The sequence below is a fragment of the Monopterus albus genome, unplaced genomic scaffold (assembly GCF_001952655.1).
Source record: "Monopterus albus unplaced genomic scaffold, M_albus_1.0 scaffold38.1, whole genome shotgun sequence".
NCBI lineage: Eukaryota > Metazoa > Chordata > Actinopteri > Synbranchiformes > Synbranchidae > Monopterus > Monopterus albus.
The window spans coordinates 890,949-909,178 of NW_018127918.1; the positions used below are offsets into that span (position 1 = coordinate 890,949).

Below are 18,230 nucleotides of genomic sequence, written 5' to 3' on the forward strand. Positions count from 1 at the left end.
TATGAAAGGTAACTAAAGGGAACTAAAGGCATGAGAGGTAACTAAAACTGATAAAGTAACTAGAGTCTATAAGACTCAAATCTTACAGTAACATGGCTTTTGGTAAATTCACTATACAATAAACTTTTATTTTTGTAACTACATGTCCTGGATGCTGTATTCTCCTTTTTTTGATGTAGTGTCTAATGACTGAGCTGCAGTGTTTATATGATTGACTCATTTGTGTATGATCTGAAAGCATTGTTTGATTTTGAGTGCTGGTGACATGGTTTTGAAGCAATTGCTTGATTTTGCCAGACGAGTCAGAGGTTTTGTGAATTTAGTTTGAATATTTGGATTTGTGTTTAAGGTTTTGAGAAAATGAGTGATAGTTTCAAGAAATGTGTTTTAGCAATTCAGAAAAACAGTAAATCAGCGAATCACAGGCTAAAGGCACCTCTCAAATTCTGAAATTACATTTAGTATATTTAATCATATTGAGCTTGTTGCTGCATCACAGCAACAGAGCTTGATCAATCAAGTTAGCCTCAAAGTAAAATTCCATGGTTTATTCTCACATCATTATGCCATCATGTTTTAATCCATAGTTGCTGTAATTAACATGTACTGTCAGAGTGTTAAAATAAATATTACAATGATGATCACCAAGTGTGTGTTCAAGGGGGATTTGCTGGGTTTTCATCTATAACACTGTAAGGTCTAGACCTTTTTGTGATTTGGTGCTATAGAAATACAAGTGAATTTGATTAAACTGATATTTAACATAGAGCAAGTGAATATTTTTTTGTTAAATCTAAAAGTCAAGCTATTCACTTTTCTGTGTGACTTTAAGTTAACCTGCAAACAAGTGAGTTCCACATTAGACAGCGACAGATAGGTCTGTCTTTCCATCCATACAGCAATAGAGGAACTGAGGTAAAGGGCTGCTCAGGTTTTTTTTTTTTTTTTGAATCACTGCAGTCGTGGGTGCACACCAGTGAACACACCTCATCTTTGTGCAGACTGTGTCTAAAAAGCTCCTACTATAAATGACTCAGTCCACAACCCACAACCTTAACTCAGCCTCCTCTTTTTCTTCCTTCTCCCTCACACAGCAAGACGATTATGAATTATGAATTTCTCAAGCTGCCTGTGGCCCAGCAGCAGCAGTTTGTGTTGCCACAAACAAGAGAGCGGACAGGAGTACCCCACCATGACAGGCAGATAACAATGCTGCAACACCACACTAATTGGGCTGGGGCTTCCAGGGAGAGTCTGGTGTTCAACAGCCTGGTATTTTGGGATGTGAGAACAGGAGAGGGTGGGTGGGAAAGAGCCGGGGGTGTCAGAGACAAGGAGTGTCAGTTTTGATTATGGATGAATTGTGAGATAAGTGGAGGTAGGACATGTTTTTGTGAGGTGGAAAGATATCATGTGTGTATGTGTGTGTATGCAGATTTATGGGTGTCTGTATGTGAGTGTGGCTTGTGTGTCTGCAGCACAAAGCTTCAATCAGACGAGATGGTGATGTTTTAGCTCCTTTTCCCACACATGATCAAAGAGGGTATTCATAATATATTCTAGTACAACCACATTTACCTCTGCAAGCATTTTATTTACAGACAGTTATTCTTGATGCCTTTGCTATAAACTAGGCTTGGTCGTTTTATTAGGATTTTCAACTGGGGATTTAACAAATGCTGTATTGATTTAGGCCTTTGACATCTGTGAAACATCAGAAACAAGCCACCGCACTCCCACTCCCTGCATCTGTGAGAAGTACATTATTCTCTCGAAACTACATTTTACAGCTAACAATTATCTGAAAGGGTGCATACATACTTCATATAATTCATTGCAACAATTTTCAGCTTTCTTCTTGGTTGTAATAGCTGTTCACAAAACAAACCACACCATTAATCATAAACTAAAAGAAAGGCTGATGTTTCTGACTTAAAAACAGTCCACTGGGCAGTTCAAAAATCAAGCTGTATCAGAAATTGTACATTTAATCATATGGTCTAGCACAGTAATAGACAAGAGCTCGGGGGTTGTGTCTGAGGTCTCAAGAATAAAAGTCCCGCAGTGGTCTGGGACTTGTGCCAATAGACTTCTCAGCATCAAAAGAAGCGTTTGGTCTTCATATTTCTTATTCAGTGATAAGCGTTTTATATATTTATATATATATTTATACTCAGACCACTTCTGTTGAGCTTTTTTTCTCACAAATTCCATTGGGACCCACCTGAGAATTTGTCTGGATTCAGGTGTGTGCATGGACATGCCAGTGGGTACTTATATTCTGAAGTGAAAAGAAGAAGATAAAAATACAATATATAAATGCAATACTTGCATTTATGTCTGTCTGGGTATGATGTAACACCGACATCATTTCCAACTTCTCCTTATCTTTACAGATACTAGAAAAAGTTTAATGCTGTCAGAGCAAGAGCACTAAGACTGAACCTGCAACCTGAGTAGCTGATTTCTAGCTCTTTTTTTTTGTTATGTGCACAAACTGAGCAAAAATGTCCCTTCCGCAGTTTCTGCGCATCAATTTTCTGCTGTACATTATAAACAAAATTTAAACTTACATCTTTGAAAAGTCCGTATGTTCATTTTTCTTGCGTATCTGTCATTTTAATATTAAACCATCAAAATGCACTACAAGGTGGATAACGTTCCTATAACTGATAAGCACAGACTCCTGCAGGCTTCACTAGACACTAAAATTTTTTCAGTTTTGCAACTTTATGCTTTTTCTCACACTTAAAATATGTAAAAACACATGCTCAGACACACAGGCATCCACAATCATATTGTAGTCAGATTAATTGAAAGCTGTTACAGCTGCAGGAAAGGAGTAATAGAGTTGTTAGAAACTCACAGCCTCACAGCATGTACAGCATGTGTGTGTCTTTGTCTGTAGGTGTATTTTATCAGAAATGCATTACACCCAGTGTCACCTGGGATTGACTCCAGCCCCCACTGTGACCCCGTACAGGATATATGGCTAATGGATGGATGGATATAGGTTTTGCAGACCTTACTCAGTCAAGACCTTTATGTAGAAACCTGGTGACAGTGAGATATTGCAGAAAATAATGATTTTAAAATGATGTCTAATGCATGTTATCGCTGTACACTTTGAGAGAAGCAGAATCCAGCTGAACTAATTCCAGCTTTTCATTTTCCTTTTCCTTTTTTCCCCACTACAAATGGCTCAGACTATATTGAGTCATCTCTAATTTTCTGCCAAATTCTGTTTTTTTTTTTCTTGGAAAATAAAGTTTCATGGCACTGCCAAATTCTTAAAGGTCAACAATGATCATTTTCATCAGTCTTTCATTGGGCAACACTGAGGGCCTCCTGAAGCCCTTTCACATCATGACATTGCTTTGAAATTACAGTATATGAGCCTTTCATATCCAATCAAAAATAAGTACAGATATACAGTATAAAGAACTAGATGAAAGACACAAATAACAAAAACTAGCAAAATTTTACCAGAAATGAAAGTAAGATTTATAATATTACTTAAAAATAAATGAAATTTACATACAATTTTGTAAATTCACAGTTAAGGACAGTATAAAAATTATTAGGAGGGCAAACGGGTTGGCCAAAGGTGTTTCCACCTTCCACCAGATAACTTTCATAAAGGTGTTCTGTCTCTGTATCATGGTTTTATTTATGCTTGCACAAATTTCATTACGATATATTAGGGTTTAAACTGGATATGCACTTAAGTTTAGCACTATATTATTATTTTTGACCTGATGTGAGGAGGATGGTGAAGGTTTTCTGCAGGTCAAGAGCAGGGCTCAAAGAAAACATTACTAATCCTGACAACAAAGTGAAATATCAGGGTTAAACCTATCAATACCCCAGCCATTTTTGCACAGTCCCTTATTGGTCAGTGTTAACTCTGTCTACAGACTATTTGTTGCCACAAAGCTCTTTGATTTTGTAGTTGTCTTACAATGCCAGTTCTTTATTCTTTCATTCGTTTCACTGATCTTCACTTTTCTAACCACCTCAAATGCTATCAAGATTTCAAACAATGTCAAGCATTGAGAGAAAGGAGGAAGAAGTCGAGATGCTTGACAGAGTAGCACCTTTTTAAAAGTCTTCCAGGATCCTTTTGGGAAGTTTGAGCCAATCAATAACCTGTCAGGTAGAAAGGCTTTTCACTTATTGGCCAGTCCACCCACCACAGCTCAACTCAACTCGGTCCAGCTCTATTCTTGTTTTCAGCCTTTCTCTTAAATTCGTTTTTATTACCTTGACTCTATTGAGTGGGCCTGCCAGCTCAAAGAAACATTGTCGCCTCTTACGCTGCTCAGACTGTTAATAAAAGAAGGGTCACGGTGTCAGAGATGCTCCACAAATTGGGTGGTGGAAAAACCACACATTACAGAGTATGAAGTTACTCCTGTAAAACCAAACCTCCACTCTTCCTCTATCAAGTGTGCCACTTCCTATCAGCATTTGCTGCACTGCTGGCTTTTGATTCCGTGAACTGTAGACATTTTGCCACTTTAAAATAGATTGACTGAGCCCTAGAAGGCCTGACAGTGTTTAGTGTAAATCAGAACTGTAACAGTTCCTTTTCTAACAGTTCATAATCTTACGTAACATTTTTAGTAAACATTTTTCATAAATCTACATAAAAAAAAATTCAGACAAGTTCTAGTTTTGATTGCCTTCCTATGTTGAAGTTTTATAAGTTCAGCATTTATAATAATATTCATTCATGGTTATTTATTAGGTTAGTTAAAATGCTGTGTAGTGACTGTCAGGTTTGACCAACTCATGCATACAGAGAACTTGAAATGAACAGTAAGGAACACCTCATGCATTGCTGTTCATGGTTTTGATGGCACCCTGCTCATATCCTTTTATAATGCATTTGGCTTTTTGGAATTATGTGGTTGTACAGTTGGTCAGAATGGTTTTCTGAATTCTATTGTTCATTTGAACTATTACACATTTAATAAGAGTTGGCATTTAACAAAATGATCTAATAAAAGTGAGAAATATTTCTGACAACTGATTTTGATTTATTTAAGTATAAATTTATGCCCAATTCACCTCAAGTCATCTTGCAATCCGAACCAACAAGGTAAAAACCCCAGAGAGCTTTACCCTTGGTTCCAGAAACACCCCTCAGCTCAGGTAATCATCAGTTGTCAATCATCCATCACTCAGAGCCTGTCAGAACATGGCATCACATCATTTAGATGATTGATGACCAGCTAGGTTAACAAAATAGTAGTTGTACAACCTGCTTTGAACAGATACTGCAGATTTCCACATGTATGTTCACACACAAACACACATACTGCACACACTCATCCATGAAAATAAAGCTGTATTCACGCTGTTGTCTTATTAAACACCACTGTGACACAATTAGCCATTAACTAAAACTGTGTTTTAACAGTCAGCTTATCTGCTGAGAAAGTTTTGTCTCTATTAATAACACAGTACATATAATGCAGCTAACAGCCAGAGACAACAAATGTATCAGTCATATTTATGAGGACCTTATCAGTTAAGCTGTATAAAATTTGTTTTGAAAAATGACAGACAGGGTCAGTAGCACCTGCCAACTTCATGCATTTATGCTATTAACTATTTTTCTCTATTATAGAAATACACAGCAATGACTTACGTATAATTTACACTGCTAAAAATGTGCTTCTCAGGTCAGTTTTCTCTAATAATGATGTGTAATTGCCAATCATCTATTGTGCAAAACAAAGAAAAGTATATTACTACCTCAGTAAACATAATCTAATATGGTAACGTTAACAAATGGCATCGAACTGAAAGTGGAAAAACAAAAAACAAACAAAAAATCTTATGTCCATTATTGACTAATCATTAAAAAAGTGTTTGCCATCATTATTACAACTATAAATGCCATGACTGCTGACATCCAATTAACCAGTCAAGCCATTTGGAACAATAAGTCTTTATTTTAATCATTGCAATTATTCTAGTTGAATCTGAGTCATTGTTGTAGATTGACATCAATGTAAGCTAATAGGTTACACAGATATTTGTGCTGTGTGGTGTAGAAAGGTTTTCATCACCATTTATAATATAAACATAATGACTGCCAAACACAGTCAACAGGCTAAAACCAACCCTGATGCTGTTGATTCTTGGGAGGCTGCCACTGGGTGAAATGTATCTTGATAGCGAGGTCAACTAATTTTAAAAGAGCTTAATGCTCAGCACACTGGCAAAATCCGATGCCCAGTGGCTTCACTGTGGCATTTTGATCATGTAGATTTATGTGCTGTGATTTCTAAAACAAGGATTTACTTATTATTAGGCCCAATTTTCATGTATTATACATTTATGAAAGCCTGTCAATACACACTGCATAAAACCATCTAATATATTATACAAATACAGATGCACAAATCCCTGTAAAGGTGAGTGTTAAGTCAGGCACGCTCCTTCATCGACCCACACAAAATACCTGAAAGCACATTGACCGTGGCAGCCCAGTGGGACTGCAGAGTCAATATAAACCAACAGGAGCGATGATTGATTGATCCTCTGCTACCCTACTCTCCTCAGCCTCATCATGTCCACCTTCCTTGCCCCACCTTCTCTCTCCCTGCAGTTTCTTGAGGACTTCAGACCTGGTAGCCTCAGTACAAATGTACCCAAATTGGATCAAGATCCAGTAGACATGGGTGGCAGGTCACACCTCCCATTAGAATGCATCTCAGACCACATCTACACCAAGCCAGCTAAATCTGAAAATAGATCATTTTCACTCTGTTTTTTGGCTTCCAATCCACACTTAGCCAGCATTTTCACTCTCCAAGACTTCATTAGATGGGATGAATACAGCTTTACACTTTCAGTATGCACAGGGAAACCTTTTTGAATGACAACAATGTGCTGTCACTAGCTTTCTCTGTGATCACAATAGCAGAATTGATTAATTCATCTTATTTCTCAATCATAAAGCATCGATGTGATTGTGATGTCAGTGCAGTGGAGCAGTTAGACAACAGAAAAAATGTATTTGTTAATCACTAGTGACTTGGTAGCTCATCTGTATTGACAAAATGTACAAGTGATCAGGAAGAGGACGATAGGGTTTAACCATATGAGACAGCTGAGGTAACAGGGAATCTGGCAGGAAAAAAGAAGAGACTTGACTGTTTCCTTGTTGTTTTGGCATTTCAGTGTGGAGATCTTTAAGAGCTATTTAAAAAGCTATAATAGCGTGGACAAACATTTCCACACAAAACAAATTCAGATGGATTAGTGCAGATATACGGGGGGGGGGGTTCAATCCCAATGCATCCACAATATGGCTTGGATTGCCAGCCACTTAGGACGATGTCACCCAAGGCACTTTCTAATTGGTGTGTAAATGGCCTATTTAAAATCCCTGATTCCACTGTCAACAAGGGAGCAGCAGCTGCACAACAGGATTCCATCCTTCTATTTTTTTTGGCTATTCATGAAATAGCAAATTAGCATATGTGTGGATTATTAAACATCTCCCATTCAAGTACTAATGATTCATACTCAGTTTTCAGATGGTTTTACATTATTCTATCTTTAGGGGAGAAGATTTTGTACTGAGAACTGAGGTAGGAATCATGGCTCATAGTGAACTCCCATCTGGACCCTTTATCAGGGTACATATTTTAATGAGCCAAACACAGAATGAGAGACAGGAAGCGAGGTCAGCTTTAAACACAGTGATTAGCAGTTCAAAGAGAACAACCAGGGTTTCATCTACCTCTCCTCCTCTTGGCCGTCCCTCCCTTCACACTCAGTTCCTCTTATCTTCAAACGACCTGAGTGGAGGGTGGAGTGTAAGGAATGGCCTCTCCTGTGTTAACCTACAGGGAGCATTGCTGGCAGGAGGATGGAAGGCTGGAGTGCAGCTTTGTTGCCTGCTTGGCCTCTTCCCTTGCTGGGCAGTGATTAAATCAAGGCCCTGGTGCGAGGCCTTCTGCTGGGGAAGCAGTGGGCTTCTGCCCCTGGTGAGCTTGGATGTGTCCATGAGAGAAAATGTTACAAAGTGTTAATTGTTTTCTGAATTCATTGTAGGTTCTTTCAAAGGATACTCTTTTTTTTCCTATCGTGGGCCAAATGTATCCTATACCTGCCCAGAATCTCAAGTTGTTATTGTTAACCAGCTGGGTATCATACATGAAATCAGGTAGGATTTTGATGCTCTTCACTGATATACTTCACATAGCTCTTGGCCTTCAAGAACAAAAGGCATTCCAGAGAGATGACAGGAATCACAAACGGTAATCTCAAGTCAAACACCTTCAGTTAAAATTCTTTGGCTGCACACACACAGACCAGCTCTGATTAAGAATTTGTGTTTATTATAGACAACAGATCCCTGGAAATTATGAAAGTATCCTAAATAGGATACCTTCTTCTATCCTAAATAAGGATATTTAGGATAGAAGAAATGTTGGTCCGGTGTAGAAGAGCTGTCCCTCTGTGGCTATTATTGAAGTACCCATGAGCAATCCCCAGTTGTTCCAGTGGAGCTGCTCAGTTGCGAGCAGCAGGATGCGGTTGCCCTTGGCAACTCCTTGGTGGGAATTTGTATAAATGTGACAGAGCCTTGTGCTGAAAAATGTATCATGTATCAATAAAGGTTGAAAAAGTTTAATGCTAAGAAAAAAATGTAATATGTAAACCTTTGAAAGACTGTAAGTCCCTCCTGCAGAACCCTTGTGAGTGATTGCTGTGCCCCAGGTCCTGTTCCAGTCGGCCTGACAGAGAAAGAGAGGGATGCATTCAGGGAGAGTTATTCTTATGTAATTACTCTGAAATCAAGGGGAAAAGTCTTTCTGTCTTTACATGTAAACTTTTGGGAGACTGTGACTCCCTCCTGCAGAGTAGTAGTGAGTGATTGCTGTGCCCCAGGTCCTGTTCCTGATGGGCTGACAGAAAGAAGAGAGAAATGCACTCACAGAGAGTCATCATTTATCCTTATGTAATTACTCTGAAATCAAGGTGCTGAAATATCTGTACTCAGGCTGATGGAAGAGAAAAGCCCCTGAAGGACTATCTGAAATGTATTCTGCCTAGGAAATGAGGAGACAGAGAGGGGAGGCGAATCGGAGAAAGAAACGTGAAATTAAGAGATGAGAGGAAAAAAGTCAGTTCAAGGTCAAGCAGTTTTAAAAGAGATGATCTAATGAGCAGTGAGATACAATGATTAATCAGCAGACAGTGATGAAGAGTGGAGTGAAGAAGTATCAAGAAAGCGTGTGTGTACTTGAGTACACTGTGCAAAATAAACTGCCGTCAAGTAACCATTCTAAACTGCATGGAAATTAGTCAGACTTTCTGCATTTAGGATGAATTGTGCTATTTTACAATCTGTAGGTTGTCAATCACAAAACAATGAGCTAAATTGAATCTGTAATAATCAAAACTTAAGAGCACTTTCTGTCCAGAGTCTAATGGGAATACTCACTGCTGAAAACATGAATGTTTTTGAATGTGTGCATAAGATGACATTATTTTAAAATGTTGAAATTCCTCGAGGAATCAGTTCCCCTTTCATTTGTTACACATCTGCATTGAAAGTTCTCTCTTTTCACTTTTTTCCTCTAGTAATTCTTTCTTTTTTACCCTCAAACGAGAGGTTAAGATAACACACCCAGTGCCAGTCTCAGGACCATTATGAGCATTGCAGGGATAAAAGAATAGTAAAGGTGTAAATGAAAGGCAGAGAGAGGGGCTTCGCTTCTGCGCCACTGTGCTGTCCAGGACATTTGAGTTGATCATTAAGCAGAAAATCAATGCTGAATTCCACTTGAGCTTGAAGGCAGCAACATGTGGGGAACATTTCTTAGTGCACACACCTTTCAGATTCACACACACTCACATTTATAAGCTATACTCAAGTGTGTGCAACTATGACAGGAAATGAATATTTAAGCACTGAGCCGCAGGTGTAGGAGCTGCAGCCATTTCTTGAGTCTTCTTGAGCACATCATTTATTTACAAGTTTGAGGCTTCAAAGTGGGTTTAAACATCATCATTTTCTCTCCGTGTTCGCTTTAATCAGGCACATCATCTCCTCCACCCCCTTCCTCAACTTTAGTCTCCATCTGCTTTGCTCACAGGTGCTGTGGGAGAAGTTCTCCTGCAGAGTCTCTAAAAAGATGTTTCTGTTTCTCCCCTGTCAGGGGTTACAGATCAGAGTGTGCTAGTTTTCTTAAATCCTCAAGTCCAGGAGTTCAATGCCTAAACAAAAACACACCCAGGAGGAAAGAAGTTGTCAGAGAAGGGGCAGTCTTTGAGGTATGGGTATGCAAAGTGGGAGGAAATGTGTGTGCGCAAATGTACATATGAGCTAAAGCCCTAATAGAGTTTTAGTCAGGATGTGTAAGTATGTCTCCCAGTGATTAGGCTTTTATGTTACTTTGAATGATAGATGAGAGGGGAGGAGGAGGGTATTGGAGGAGAGGAAAGGTGGTGTTGCTGACACAGTAGTTTAAGACAACTTTCTTCGTTATACTTTTTTAAAGGCTTTGCCACTTTTCTATCTTCACTTCTAAAACTTGGCACAAAAAACGCTTCACTTTAGAAGATGGGAAGAGTATAATCTCAAAATGGTGGGGGCGGCTGTGGTCCAGGAGGTAGCGTGGGTCATCTCCTAGCCCTAACCCAGCCAGAAGGTTGGCGGTTTGATTCCTAGCTTTTCTGGTCTGCATGTCGACGTGTCGTTGAGCAAAGCACTGGCCCCTTAGTTGCTCCCAGTGTGTGGGAATGCAAATAGGTGAATGGGCAAATAGTGTGAAATTGTTTTATACAAGTATAAGACCATTTAGAAAAATGGGGGGCAGCGAGGTGGCAGCAAGAGGGGGATGGGGTAAAAGGGCATGAAACACGTAACATCAATTTATTTCTAATACAAATGAAGTGGTCGGGAGTAACTGTATTCAGTATTCACAACTGTGGGTTAATGTCTAAGAAAACCACATAGTGCACCTGCACCATAATCAGTAAGAACATCTTGCACACAGATTACATTAACTGTTGACAATGGATGGTACAGTTCATTGATCAAAACAACACAATGGTTTTTTTTTCTCCCTTTAAATAACTGTGGAATCAGACAGGCTACACATGTTGTGTCTTGTTTGAACTATTTGTGTTCAATTAACTGGTGTCCGTCCCTGCTAACAGAGGCAGCTGGTCACTGGATTTCATTTCAGTGATTGATGGCAAGAATGGCCAGTATACCCAACTCACATGCACTTATTTCTTCTCTGCTAGAGAAGGAATAATGTACTCTGCTAGCACAAGGCATACAGAGAGTCTAAACAGAAATTACCTCCATGAATCTGATGTTAGAGATAAGTATAATTAGTTAACCACAGTGGTCTTTTTTTTCTGGAGCTTTGTATGTGTGTGCTTCTATCACATATTAATCTTCTGTTTTGAAAAGATGCTATTACTTGATAGCACTGGGACATATGAAGAACTAATTCCAAAATTAGATGTCTGTCTTTAAATAAAATTGATTCACTCTATTATAAAATATGACTTCATAAAGGAAAGCAATAGTTTTAAGATTCATATATGTAGATGCACTTAGATGAAATATTTAAAACATGACTGCTGAAAGCTGATGAAGTCTGATGTCTTGATTTCCTTTTAACAATTCTAACTTGCATTAATGGAAGTCCTCAGAGGTGGAAGGTGTCGATCCTCTTGCTTCGAATCTTTTTTATTCTGATTCCATCTCCATTACTTCTTGACGCGCACCCTGTGCATTTAATAAGCTAAGTTATTCAACCTTGATGTTTGTTTCATCAGTGCAAATGAAACCTGGGATTCTCTAACTTTTCTGTTTTGGGCGGGGGGGGGGTGCAATTTAAAGCAACATCCCTCCTGCTGTACTGCTTAAAGAAGAAAGACATACTCTGGTCTTTGAGTAGCAGTATTGATGTCATCTATATTCATGCTGGCTTGTTTCTGATACATTCACTTGATCAGGAAATGTCATTGTATTTCATTAGCATTTGTACATGAGTGAACTATGAGCTTACCTTGGGCACAAATAAGACACAGCTTTTTGCTTGCAATGGGGTTGCAGTGCCCCCAAGTGTTTTTTTAGATTAATTTCATGCTTTTATTTGGTTGAACCACTAAAGAACAATCCAGTTTGTGTGTCTTTTTTTGAGAAATCACTGTGGTGCCAAAACTACAATATTCTTGAATCTCCAATATGGTTTCAGCTGATGAGGCCACCTAACCACTGCTGACCATCCAGCACTTTAAACACTATCAAGTCACCAGAGCACAACTAATAATGGATTCTGAATGTCAGAATTAGGAAATCGTGGTTAGTTACATTAAGAATTAGAGTACACCTTGAGACATGGAACAGCACATTCACTCACCTGTCAATGCTACAAAAACTGATCATCCAAATTTCAAATTGCACATTTTATGGAAGTAAAAGTGTGCAATTTAAATTAAATGCTCTCAGTTATTACAAATACGTCAGCAAAATCTTGACCCATCAGTTGTGTTATAAACAGAGCTATTGTTTTTTTGTCATGTAAAAATGGTCCTAGTTTATACTGTAGATTAACGTATATCAAAAGGAAGACCCTCTACCAACTTTATGTATTTAAAATACATTAGTTGACTTTTCATTTCACACATACATCTACTGCATCTTGAAATAGCATCCCGATGTAAAAAAAAAAAGAAAAAAAGAAGATTAAACAAAAAATATATTAGTTTGATTTATGATACCTTATTCTGTAAACAGAAAATGATCAAGTCAATCATCCGGTTCACAACAGGTTTATCACTAGGAATTGATACTGCAGGTCCCTGGATACGTCTTACTTAATCACAGAAGAATAAGATTTCTACTCTTAGGAAAATGGCTCTGGGACTTTAATATTGAAATGCTACTCTTAATTGGAAGATATTTATCTCCAATTATCATTTTAATGTCAATGGGTCATCTTGATGGTAATTAATCAAAACATATCATTCCAGCTGACACAATTTCAGCAGTACCAGTACCACAATGTTGACTACACTGTATCAAATAATAGCTCTATAATGATCCTCACTAACTGTAGCTAACATGCCTGGCATTTATTAAAAGAACTGAATGCTATGGAAGCCCAGATTACTTATGATTGCTATCAGGAGAGACATGTCCTCCTCTCAGCTCTTTCATTTTCCATAATGTGTTTCACATTTCAGCATGCATACTGGAGAAATCAGGTTCAATTTCAGAAGCATTTGGATCTTTCATCTTCTCCAGAATATTTTTCAAAGAGCTGTTGTCACATAAGTAAGTAGGTGAACAAAACAGCTCAGAGATAATAAGAGGTGAATGAAAGTGAGTTAAAATGAAAGGAGAATATTTTTGTGGGGGATGAATTTATGAGAAAACAGGTGTGGGAAGATAACTGATTATGTATCTGTTTTTAAATGGGTCTGTTTTTCTAGAGTCCAAGCTCAAGCATAAAGTTTTGTGTAAGTAAACATTTAACATTCAAACTCAGTGGTCAACCAGCCACTAATTATACATGTATTTTGGGTTGACTTTGACTCATTTGTGAATGCCTATAACACAACCTCTCACCCCTCCGTTCATCATCAGTCCAAACCAAGATGAATACATTGAAGAGTCACATTGAATATGTGAACAGATTATTAAAACAAAATCAGTTATCTTTGTGCCATTTTGCATTAAGCTGCCTAACAGCAGGTTTGGACCCATTTGGGACTCTGAAACAGGCTTCACTGACACAGCACAAATGCATATTAATAAACATGGCTGTCAAAGTCAACACTATATAATTTAACAATGTAATATTTTTTTACTCTAAGTACAAAGGTAGCATTAGACCATGAAAGTTCATAAAAATATGCTCATGGTAGTAAGTTGTCACAATGATTGCAAAAGTTCAGACCCAATGCAGACTTGGGACACAGCAGATTAAATCACAGGCACTTGTAGTGGTCAAACTTACATTTAGCAACAAGCATGTGAAAATTAACAAACAAACAAACAATAATGAATAATTTCTGTGCTGTAATCTTAATTAAACCACTTGTTAATATAATCAAAGTGTATTTAAAGCCTAGTGATATTATAAAGGTCAAATGCATTGTCCAATACTCTTTTCAGTGTCACAGGTAGTTTTTGCCTTAAGTAAAGTGATACAGTTGAAATAAAATGTATAAAAAGCACACAACAAACATTATTGTCATATTTATATTATAGTAACACTGGAAAGCATCTCATGAACAGAAATAACTGACAAACCAGCAGATTTAGCTAATTAGTTTCATACAGTATACACTTTAACAACAAATAATTTCACAATTTGCTAGCTATAGCAGATAATTTTACATCTCTTTCTATTTGTGCTATATTATTTCTTTATGTGCGTATTTATTCTTACATTAGTGTGCACAGCTGATGCGCATTTATTGGCCAGTTGGGGGCAGTAATATAAAGATTGTATTTGCGCGCCCTCAATTTATCAAGGCGAAGAAGAAACTTTTTTTTATTAAGCGATAGAAAATGGCTGACTGGGAGTGTGCTAATGTTTTCCTGCAGCTCCTGGAACAGTTTTAAGGTGTCCTACGACTGAGCAGGCACTGTTACGTTTAACAGAGAACCATTATGTTTAAAAAGGCGAAACGAGTTAACTTACGACGGAGGAATGAGTCCGATGAGGAAGAGCTGGATGAGACTCAGCAACCTCCGCTGGCGCCGACACTGCTTGGGCCTGTCGTCGAGCAAATCCCGTTTATTGAGACTTGTAATAACAGCATTACTGGAGCACCTAGCAGTACGGATAACTGTCCTAGCAACGGCTTACAACCTAGCTTTAACAGTGTAAGAGCTGTCAAGAAAGAAAAGAGGGGCAAAGACACACCTGCGGTGCCAGGACCCACGAAAGTTAGTTTGCTGAGTTTCGACGACGAAGAAGGTAACAGTGATCAGGTGCTAAGTTAGCTAACTGGTTAACATTAGCTAAGGAAAACGTGTTGTTCAGGCAGGTTCAGGCATTAACGTTAACATTTTGTGTCTGAGTAGGATACGATGTCATGTTTATAATATAATAAACCATTATAAATTTTGATCTAGAATTGTTCCTACTAACTTATCTCGGATCATGCGCATGGCTAACGAATCACCGCGCTTGCTGTAATTAACTATACATGTTCGTAAACAGAAGGATCCGAGGTGTTCAGAGTGAAGAAATCCAATCACAGCAAGAAGATTGTAAAACAGCTGAAGAAAGAATATAAGGAGGATCTGGAGAGGTCTGGATATGTCAAACAGGAGATCAGATCAGGTGGGACACATCACATCCTCTGTCATCTCTGCGGTCTCATTACTAACCTGCCAAGCTAACTTTTCAGCCTCAGTGTTTGAAAATCAGTTTGGTTTAGCTAAAATCTGCTTAAACATTGGCACATGTCCTATCAAAAATATTCAAATTCTAGAGGGGAAAAACGTCATACCGTGTGGTACTGCGGTGGTACCACGGGGTAAAAGAGATCCTCATAATACATTGGCACTAAAGTTAGTCACTGTAGAATGAGGTGGAAGATTATACTTGTCTGCATTCAGAAAATAAGAGCATCATTGCATTTACTGTCTATAGGGATGCTTCAGTCTCCAATTCCAAATAATATTTTTGCCTCCCAAATTAAATCTAGTTGATAAGATTTAAGTTTTGAGGCTGAGGACATGTGCTAGTTGTATATTTGGATACAGTGGTAGACATTTACATTGTGGCATTAGTACATGTTTACAAAAGATTGCTATGCTTATTAAATGCATCAACTCCTGATATTGTTTTAATTAATCAGCAGAAGGAAACTGGATGTTCTTGTTCACTTCAGGAGCCTGAAATTTAATACCCATAACATTCCATATGTACCAATGCTAAGTGAGCTAGTGTTTCAGAAACTGTCCGGTAACATGCAGCATAATGACTCCTCTATTTCTGTATCCTATTTTCTTAGATGCACCACCTCAGCCTGCAGTTGCCATCAAAGAGGAAGTTACCAGTCGAGCAGGTAGTGAACATGGAGAGGAAGAAATGGAGGTGGACAGTGCTGATGAGCCTGAGGAAGACACGAGGAGTCTAGGAGTCCAAGCACCTAGTCAGATGTCCAAGAGTAACAACACTGGAGCAACATTCAACACACTTTCCTCCCTTGGCAGCCTGAGACCAGGTATTAAACTCACACTTTCAAGTTTAAGTGCTAGACTGTCATCACTGACACAACCATTTCAGCACTTCTGGAATGAATGTTCTAATTCCTCTTTCAACCTGTTAATAAAAAAGAAATATCATTGAGTTTTTTTTTTTTGTTTTTTTTTATTGACTTTTGGTACAAATCTTAGAATAGATTTTGAACTATTTTTATAATTATTAGTCCTCTAATCTGTTGTTGAAGACCCTTTGGAAGTGCTTTCATGTCACTGCATGCAGCATCATGCCTTCAAACCTGAAAGTCTTTGTGGTTTTTGTACACACAGCCGCACAAGTACTTAGCTGTAGACCTACTTCTCTCTTATTCTAGGGGAGATCCCTGATGCTGCATTCATCCATGCTGCCAGAAAACGCCGGCAAATGGCTAGAGAGCTCGGGGGTGAAGCCCCACTTGTAGAGAAAGAGGGTCTCACGAAACGTCTGGTACAAGAAGACCAAGATGTCAGTGACAACGAAGACGAAGACGAGAAGAGGATCAGCTTCAGTGGAGTCCAGAACAAAAGCCAGAGGCAAAAGATAGCTGAGGAAATAGGTACAGTACAAAAATGATGCATCAACCATGCATTGATTATATACTGTTGTTTTCAGTCAGTTGTCTTCAAGACATAAACATCCCCTCACACATACAGGTATTGAGGGTAGTGATGACGAAGCACTGGATACAGGTCAAGATGAGGAGGTGAGCCGCTGGGAGCAGGAGCAGATTAGGAAAGGAATCAGCATACCCCAGGTAAGTCTTATAACAACTGTAAAATATTTTATCTTCATGTAACTCCTGAAGGATGATGTGTGTTCTTCTCCAGTTTTCTTATTGTTTCATTCACGTGGTGCTGTTCAATTTTATAAAGTTGGACTATAATTTATGTCTGACAGATTATTATTACTAGATTAATAATTAATAGATTAATTGATGCAAAGAATTATTAGTTGCACCACTAATGAATAAGTGGGAGACAGCAGTGGTGATATTAGTCTTAGTAGTAAAAGTATTATGTGTTCTTTGTAGGTCCAAAGCAGCCAGCCCGAAGGCAACACAGTCTACTACCAGAACAGCTACGAGAGCCAGCCCTATGGCTCTTCCTACAGCATGCCTTTTACCTACAGTGCTGTGGCCCCACAGGCTTGCAAGCCAACTATCCGTGCAGACAATGGCTCTGTTCACTATGGGGCCTCTATAAGTGATCTAACTCCGGTTTCCATTGATCTGGTAAAGAAACGCCTGCAGGATAGGTAGGTTATGTGGAAAACTGCTGCAACATCTAATATCAGTCTTCAGCCCAGCTGCTGCCGTCTCTGTGTGCTGTGGCTCTGAAAACCCAGCAAAGCTACCCAAAGATTTATGGGCCACATAGGGAATGTGGGGTCTGGAAGGGAGTTACCTTTGTCCCCCTTATTACAAGTCCTTTGTCAACTAGGAGTGCATTATTTTAGTTCATTGTCTTCATTTGTCATTGTGTTCATAATATTTTTATTCTTCAGTTTTCATGATGTGTTTTTATTTGATGAGTGGACTCGGCTTGTTTACGTCAGCACTTAAGATTGGACTAGATTGTTTGTCCTTGGGCCCGTCTAAGTCATCCTTACTGTCTTTCCCATCATGTGTCTGTAGGCTCAGCCAAATGTGTGCAGGCCACAATGCAAACGCCAAGCGCCACAAACAGATTGAAGAAGACCTGGCTGCCTCTGAGAGCGCCATACAGCAGCTGGAGGGCTCGTCCAATGACAATGCAGATCAATATAAATTCTTGCAAGAAATGCGAGGGTATGTTGGAGACTTGCTTGAGTGTTTCAGTGAAAAGGTAAGGGAGAATTTATCTGCTGTGTAATTAGCTGTTTACTGTTTTGTGTCTGTGTGATTTCTCACCATTAAATGTGCATTTTAATGGGATAAAAAAAATCTGTTTTTGAAGCATTAATTGAGAATTCTATGAAGCCTGTTTGTCATGT

At 38.6% G+C, this 18,230-nt stretch overlaps 1 protein-coding gene across 1 annotated transcript in view; it reads left to right on the forward strand.

The window, feature by feature from the left end:
* Window positions 1–14,515: 14,515 nt before the first annotated feature.
* The window catches only part of paxbp1 (PAX3 and PAX7 binding protein 1), an 11,496-nt gene continuing 7,781 nt past the window's right edge, over window positions 14,516–18,230 (forward strand). Inside the window, exons 1-7 of the mRNA XM_020598448.1 lie at window positions 14,516–14,984; window positions 15,231–15,353; window positions 16,030–16,242; window positions 16,594–16,815; window positions 16,913–17,013; window positions 17,290–17,513; window positions 17,893–18,082. Of these exons, the coding sequence (XP_020454104.1) occupies window positions 14,675–14,984; window positions 15,231–15,353; window positions 16,030–16,242; window positions 16,594–16,815; window positions 16,913–17,013; window positions 17,290–17,513; window positions 17,893–18,082 (1,383 nt within the window). The 5' untranslated portion in view covers window positions 14,516–14,674. The remainder of the gene's footprint in view (window positions 14,985–15,230; window positions 15,354–16,029; window positions 16,243–16,593; window positions 16,816–16,912; window positions 17,014–17,289; window positions 17,514–17,892; window positions 18,083–18,230) is intronic.